This window comes from Erythrolamprus reginae, chromosome 6, assembly GCF_031021105.1.
Source record: "Erythrolamprus reginae isolate rEryReg1 chromosome 6, rEryReg1.hap1, whole genome shotgun sequence".
Lineage (NCBI taxonomy): Eukaryota > Metazoa > Chordata > Lepidosauria > Squamata > Dipsadidae > Erythrolamprus > Erythrolamprus reginae.
The window spans coordinates 97,091,363-97,098,862 of NC_091955.1; the positions used below are offsets into that span (position 1 = coordinate 97,091,363).

The 7,500-nt window shown below is 46.3% G+C and overlaps 1 protein-coding gene across 10 annotated transcripts in view; it reads left to right on the plus strand.

The window, feature by feature from the left end:
- CCDC136 (coiled-coil domain containing 136) overlaps positions 1 to 3,114 on the plus strand; it is a 38,629-nt gene extending 35,515 nt beyond the window's left edge. For 8 of the 10 annotated variants that reach the window (XM_070754518.1, XM_070754519.1, XM_070754513.1 and 5 more), the window contains one exon: positions 1,616 to 1,703. Coding sequence is in view for 2 of the 10 variants with exons in the window: in XM_070754515.1 (XP_070610616.1) it covers positions 1,616 to 1,711 (96 nt within the window). In the remaining 8 variants the exon portion in view is untranslated. Of the gene's footprint in view, positions 1 to 1,615 lie in introns of all 10 variants that reach the window. The other 2 variants (XM_070754515.1, XM_070754524.1) reach the window with 1 other exon arrangement.
- Positions 3,115 to 7,500: the final 4,386 nt, after the last annotated feature.

Below are 7,500 nucleotides of genomic sequence, written 5' to 3' on the forward strand. Positions count from 1 at the left end.
TGAAGATCCCGACGGCTTATTTTGGGGGGTAGGGCTTATATTACAAACATTTTTTGGGGGGGGAGACCACGCTAGGGCTTATTTTCTAGTTAGGTCTGATTTTCGAGGAAACAGGGTACAGCCATTGCAACACCCACCATGATCAAAGTTTATTATTATTATTATTATTATTATTATTATTATTATTATTATTATTATTTATTGGATTCGTATGCCGCCCCTCTTCGCAGACTCAGGGCGGCTAATAACAGTGATAAAAAACAGCATGTAACAATCCAATAGTAAAACAATTAAAAACCCTTATTATAAAACCAAACATACATACATACAAACAAACATACCATGCATAAATTGTAGAAGCCTAGGGGGAAAGAATACCTCAGTTCCCCCATGCCTGACGGCAGAGGTGGGTTTTAAGAAGTTTACGAAAGGCGAGGAGGGTGGGGGCAGTTCTAATCTCTGGGGGGGAGTTGGTTCCAAAGGGCCGGGGCCACCACAGAGAAGGCTCTTCCCCTGGGTCCCGCCAAATGACATTGTTTAGTTGACGGGACCCGGAGAAGGCCAACTCTGTGGGACCTAACTGATCGCTGGGATTCGTGCAGCAGAAGGCGGTCCCTGAGATAATCTGGTCCGGTGCCATGTTGGCAGCTGGGCGTGGCTTTATGGTGGCTTTTGGTAACCTTCCGACAAGCCAAGTCAAATGGGGAAGCCGGGTTCACTTAACAAGCGTGTTACCCATTTAACAACTGCAGTGATTCACTTAACGACTGTGGCAAGAAAAGTTGTAACGTGGGGAAAAAATTTGCGGCAGCAACCGAAGATTTGGGGTTGTAAGTAGAGGATAAGCTTCCTGCCCTAAACTGTTACCTGTCAGCGTTCCAAATAGCATCCGAGAAATAAATCCAGAGTCAAAATTCCTTCGTCAAAGTTCCAATTTATTAACAGGGCCATGTTAGCACCACTGGAGAAACCCCAATCTAAAGCTACGAGGGTTAGAGTTCATTTCCTTGCATCTCCTCCCACAAGCCCATCGCATGAACCGTACATCTTCTGCCAGCGTATCCTGCAACTCCCAGCAGCTTCCGGCCAGATGCTGAACAAAAGCTGACCTTGAGAACCTGAAAGGAATGTACCATGGCATGCAGCCACTCCCACTCCCCAAGTTACCACAGCAAGAAACATTCCAAAAGAACATCGCATAATGTGGAAAGCCAAAACCTTCAAGCATTCTGGCTTCAGCCTGACAGGCGGCCTCCCCTCAGCAAAAAAAAAAAAAAAAAAAAGCTACTGAAATTATGGCGGCTTAAAATAAGTCCCGAAGAACCAAGAGAATTGTCTCTCTTTGACCCCAAATGGGGCTTACAATGCTAAGCTAGGTCCCATAGCCAAAGACTGAATCGGGTGAACTCACATTTCAGGATGGGAGATGGGCCTTCTTGGAGGGGTGGGTAGAACTGAGTGGATTATAATGGACACCTGATTGGCATCACAGCCACAAGGGCGTCATGTCATGGACAAGGTCAGTTGCAGCCTGTGCCGGATCCAGAGGAAGGCAGGAAAGTGGGCTTCAAGGTACCACACCACTGATTCTAGTCTGTTGTCTCCCGTTCCGCAGGTCTGCAGTGGAGGGATGATGCCGTTTGGTCTTTTTGCCACCTGTGCAGCAGGCTTGATGTTGTACTCCTTCTTGAAGAAATTCGACCACGCCTGACCTGAGGACCCTTCCAGCTTCCTGGTGGAGAGGACCACACTTGCCACGCACCCCGTCCCCCCGTCCCACTTGGTGAAAACCAAGCAACAAGCACTTTCCCTGAAACCCAACTACTCAGGGGAGTTTCTGGATCCGGCCCCTGTGATTTCTCGGATGCGCCAGCTCATCTCTTCAGCCAGGACAGGCCCTCTGCTCCACCTCCTCCCTTCCTCTCTTTGAATCCCTCTCTCGGCCTGCCCTATACCATGAGTCTCCTCCCCCCAGCCCCCAAAAGAAGGAGGAGGATCTCATAACTAGGCATCTACGTTGTGTGTCTGCTCCGAGCACTTGGTCTAGAACGATGGGACGAGATGCCGCTGGGTCACTGTTTCCAGGGTTCAGAAACTGCCCTCTTTCCAAACTGGGGAGCGGGAACACTGAGAATGGTTTGAAGGGGGACGAGTCAGTGTGTGGGCTGTGCCCAAACAAACTGAGAGCCTTGGTTGCCCCCATTCCCCGATCATTAGCTGATCCCCAGATCCATCCATTGGAATACATCCCACTCCCGAAACTTTAAATACCATGTCCGTTTCCCGGGAGTCCCATGCCGCATGTGTGAAACCTACCCAAGATGTTATGCGGGACGACTCCTCTTTGTTCCAGCAATATTAGAGCCTCTTTTAACACTGTGACGCTCTAGAAGGGCCGCGGTTGATGGTTCTCGTTCTCTCCGAGATGCTGCTTCTTTCTGCCCTGCTCAGGACAGGCACAATCTATGCATTTTGTCCACTGGCTGTATTCCCTCCTCCGTTTATGTGGTCTGCCATTGTGTCGGACACGATATTGATGGGCTTCTGGGCTGCGTGTGAGGTTTCTTTTGTGTACATGTGTGTGGCACTTGATCCTTCAAGCCCTGCACAATTGTATCAACCCCCCCCTCGCCTCTTCCGTGCTCCAAAGTGTCCACCCGTGCTTATTTTCGACCAAGGGTGTCTGCAGGGTTAAGCTCAAAACAGGAGTAGTGATCACGATGATGCAATCGAACCTCTGCAGACGCTTTGCCCCCATCGCCCAGCTTCGATCGCATTGTCATGACCGCCGTCCCAGTTGTGGAGACACACCTCCCCCGTGTGCCACGTAGTTTGGTAGTAGGTAGGACACGACATTAGCGGGCACGTCGTACTGGGTCCCCCGTTCTCACCCTGCATGTTGAGTGTGGTCACATTATTTTATGCGTAGCCTTCTCTGTCAGTTCACAGCCGTTCCCCGCGTCACCTGGGCCGCCTTCCCCCTTGGGTCACCTGCTCTCCACCAAGAAGGGGCCCGTTGCAAACCAGCACAAGCCAACCAGCCCGAGAGACTCTGCAGTACGTTCTCCTCGTTTTTTCTGTTGTAACTCGGGTTAAAAGAGCTTTATAAATACCCAGAGTGTGGATGTCATTTTTCCCCTTCTCACTTCTGACAGCGATGTTTGGTCCGTTGAAGGGATGGCAGGGTAATTTTCATTTGTTCCTTGATTCGTTAATTGATCTCTAATTGGCAAATCCAATAAATTCAACTGGATAACTAACCTAAAATCCCCAATACAGTAATACCTCGTCTTACGAACTTAACTGGTTCTGGGACGAGGTTCGTAAGTTGAAAAGTTCATAAGGCAGAAGATGAGCCTTGAAGCCCAGCCTCCATGTTATCTGTGAGTATGAGCAGGAGACCCACCACTGGCTACCTGTGAGATTCTTCAGGTGCAGTGAAGGACCACCCGCTGGACCTGGCTGGGCCGGGGCCTGACTGAACGGGCTTCTCAATGAATCATGAATCATTCTGTGTAACAGAATCACGGAAGGGATCTTGGATATCTTCTAGTCCAGCCCCTGCTCAAGCATGGGTGGTTAGGGGGCCTGGAGGCTAAAACATACGATGAGCGGTTGCAGGAACAGGGCAAGGCTAGTCTAGTGAAGACCAGGGGAGACATGAGAGCAGTCTTCCAATATTTGAGGGGCTACCACAGAGAGGAGGGGGGCAAGCTAATTTCCAAAGCATCAGAAGACCAGACAAAGAATAATGGATGGAAATTGATCAAGAAGAGATTCAACATACAAATGAGAAGGAATTTTCTGACAATGTGAACAGTCAACCAGTGGAACAACTTGCCACTAGACGTTGTGAGAGATTCATCCCTGGAAACTTTCCAGAAGGGAACGGACTGCCATCGGTCAGAAATGATGTAAGGTCTCCTGCTTGGACAATGGATTGGACTAGATGACCTACAAGGTCCCTTCCAACTCTGTTATTTTGTTATTCATTCCAGCTAAATGGCTCTCTGATTTCTTCTCCACTGTTGGAGCTCCCACAACTTCTGGTGGCAAGCTGTTCCACTGATTAATTGTCCTCCCTGTTAGGAAGTTTCTTCTTAATTTCAGGTTGTTTCTGTCCTTGATAAGTTTCCATCCATTGTTTCTTATCATGCCTTCAGGGGCTTTGGAGAATAGGCTGACCCCTTCCTCTTCTTTGTGGCAGTTCCTTAAATATTGGAAGGCTCCTGTCACGTCATTCTTAATTCTCTAGCCTTCGCCCTCCGATCATCTACATGCATAGCTCCACGTGAGCCAGCCACGAATTCAAGCCGCCTCGTGCCCCGTGTGGCTGGAAGAACGAGTTGGGTTCACCCCAAGCCGATCTGGGGAAATGGACAGCCTCTTCTCTGCCTGCCGCTGATCCCCTTGGGCCGAAGAGGAGAAGATATGGGTTTAGCTCCATGGCTTGGGCACATGGTGTTCTTGGGGTGCTTTGCATACTGGACTGGCTCCTCACGAGGCATGCTTGTGGACAGGCGCCCTGAGACACCACCTCATGGGCTATATTGAGCATCAAAGACCGAATTGTGGGCCTGGTGCCAGATTCTGGACAAGACTGTCCACCACAGAGGAAGGGAGAAAGTGGCCGCTGGGCTGAATCTCCCCTTTTCTGGACTTCAACAATATAGTCCTTGGCTTAACAATTTCCAGGTAGACCTCAACTTAACGACTGTAGTTGAATTTATGTTGCCAGCTGAGAAATTCGTTAACTGAGTTTTGGTCCCATCTTACGACTTTTCTCATGGCCTTTGTTAGGGAGATCCCCGCAGTTGCTCAATTAAAGATGGTCGTTAAGTGAATCTGGCTTTCCCTATAGACTTTTGTTCACCAGAAGGTCACAAGAGGGGATGGCGTGACCCTGGGACACTGTGACTGCAGTAAGTGTGAGTCCGTTGTCAAGCATCTGAATTTTGATCGTGCGTTTGTGGGAATGCTGCAAAGGGTCGTAAGTGTAGGAAAATGGTTCTAAGTCCCTGTTGCAGCTTCAAACAAATGGTCATAAGTCAAGGCCTACCTCTATTTGTGGTGGCTGTTCAAAGTTGCAACGGACCTCACTTAACCCAATGTCTCGGCAACACAAATTGGGGGACCTATGGTGGTTGTAACTCAAGAACGACCTGAATTTCCCGACAACAGGCCTGTCAAAAATCAAAATGATTTCCCCTTCCCATCGTTCCTTATGCAATATTCACAGCTTGCATCTGTCACTGTCCGTTTGGAAAAAAGCAAGGAAGCAGCTGGATTTTGGCCCAGGAGTGACGGGTGGGGGGTCAGAAACAATATGTTTGCAACCGAAGCCAATTCGTTACTCCATTCCCCCCAACCCCCCGCCACACAAATTGCTTTCCAAAGCCAGCTGGATGGGCACCGGATTTTGCTTGGGTATGTGTGAAGTGGTTGTGCCCTTTAGCAGCAGCCGGGAGTCGGTTTATGAGGTCCTGGACCGGCTGCTCAGGGGTTGCACGGCTGATGTTTGAACAGCTGGGAGGGACCTCCACATCTGCCCCGAGAAGGCCTCTCCTAATGCATCCCAAGGGAAGGGCTGCCTGGCTGTAGAAAAACAAAGGGGGGTAGTTCAGACGACGGGCTCAGGATCCAGAAGGCAATCGACAGAGTAGAACGACATCACAGAGCAAGATTCCAACAGTGGGAAAAGACAAGCTCTGCTTTTTTCCTCCACTTACAACCACAGTTGAGCCCGATCTTTATGTGGCTAAGCGAGACCGCTGTTCAGTTCAGCTTTGCCCTGTTTCTTGCCAAAGTTGTTAAGGGAATTGCTGTGGGGGTTCAGTTAATGACCGTTAAGCGAATTGGGCTTTCCCATTCTACTTTCATGTCTAAAGGTTACAAAAAGTGAACAGGGATACTGCAAACGGTCACTCCACTGCTTGCCAAGCATCTGAATTTTGATCATGTAACGATTGGGAAAGCTATAATGGTCGTCAGTGTGAAAAATGGTCATTATGTCCCTTGTTTCAATGCTGTTGCACAGTCAAATGGTCCCTAAATAAACTCTTATAAGTTCGCAAAAAAGAATAGAATAGAATAGAATAGAATGTCTATTGAAAATAGAATTGAATAAAAAATAGGAATAGAATAGATTAAAATAGAAAAGAAAATAGGAATAGAAATCTTTATTGAGAATAGAATAGAATAAAAAATAGGAATAGAATACATTAAAAATAGGAATAGAATAAAATAAAATAGACCAAAAATAGGAATAGAATAGAATAAAAATAGCAATTGAGTAGAATAAAATAAAAATAGGAATAGAATAGAAAAGAATATAGGAATAGAATAGAATAGAAAATTTTATTGAGAATAAAATAGAATCAAAACTAGGAATAGAGTAGAATAAAATTAAAAATAGGAATAGAATAGAAAACTTTATTGAGAATAAAATAGAATTAAAACTAGGAATAGAGTAGAATAAAATTAAAAATAGGAATAGAATAGAAATCTTTATTGAGAATAGAATAGAATAAAAAATAGGAATGGAATAGAATAAAAATAATAGAATAAAATATAATAAAAAATAGGAATCTAATAGGTTAGAATAGAACAGAATAGAAAAATAGGAATAGAGTAGAATAAAATAAAATATAGGAATAGAATAGGATAGAATAGAACAGCGTAGCATAGCATAGAGTAGAATAGAATTAAAAAATAGGAATCCAGTGTTGGAGAAATCACAACTTCTGGCAGCAAGGAGTTCCACTGGTTAACTACACCTTTAGGCAAGAAAAAAACAAATGCGTAGGTAAAGGATAAGTGAAACCGAGTTCAATAGTGGGAACTGTGAGAGGCACTTTGGAGCCCTGCTGGACAATTGCTTCAACGTGAGCCAACAATGCGCAGCATGACAAGAGGCTGCAAAGCTGAGCATTTATATACCAATGGCACTGAGTCCTTCCTGCAAAGACAGGATCCCTTAAACACGAGCCAATCGTGGGTGGCAGCAGCCAAAAAAAGGTAATACAGTCGTTGGTTGTATAAACAGAGGGATAGAATTAAGATCACGTGAAGGGTTAATGCCAATTTATAAGGCCCTGGTAAGGACCCACTTGGAGTACTGCATTCAGTTTTGGTTGCCACGATGCAAAAAGGACGTTGAGACTCTAGAAAGTGTGCAGAGAAGAGCCACAAAGAGGATGAGGGGAGTGGAGACTAAAACATAGGAAGAACGGTTGCAGGAACTGGGCATGATGGCTAGTTTAATGACAAGAAGGACCAGGGGAGACATGATAGCAGTCTTTCAATATCTCAGGGGTTGCCACAAAGAAGAAGGAGTCAACCTATTCTCCAAAGCACCTGAGGGTAGGACAAGAAGCAACGGGTGGAAGCTGAACAAGGAGAGAAGCAACTTAGAACGAAGGAGAAATTTCCTGTCAGTCAGAACAATTAATCCGTGGAACAGAAGTTGCCTCCAGAAGTTGTGAATGTTCCAACACTGGA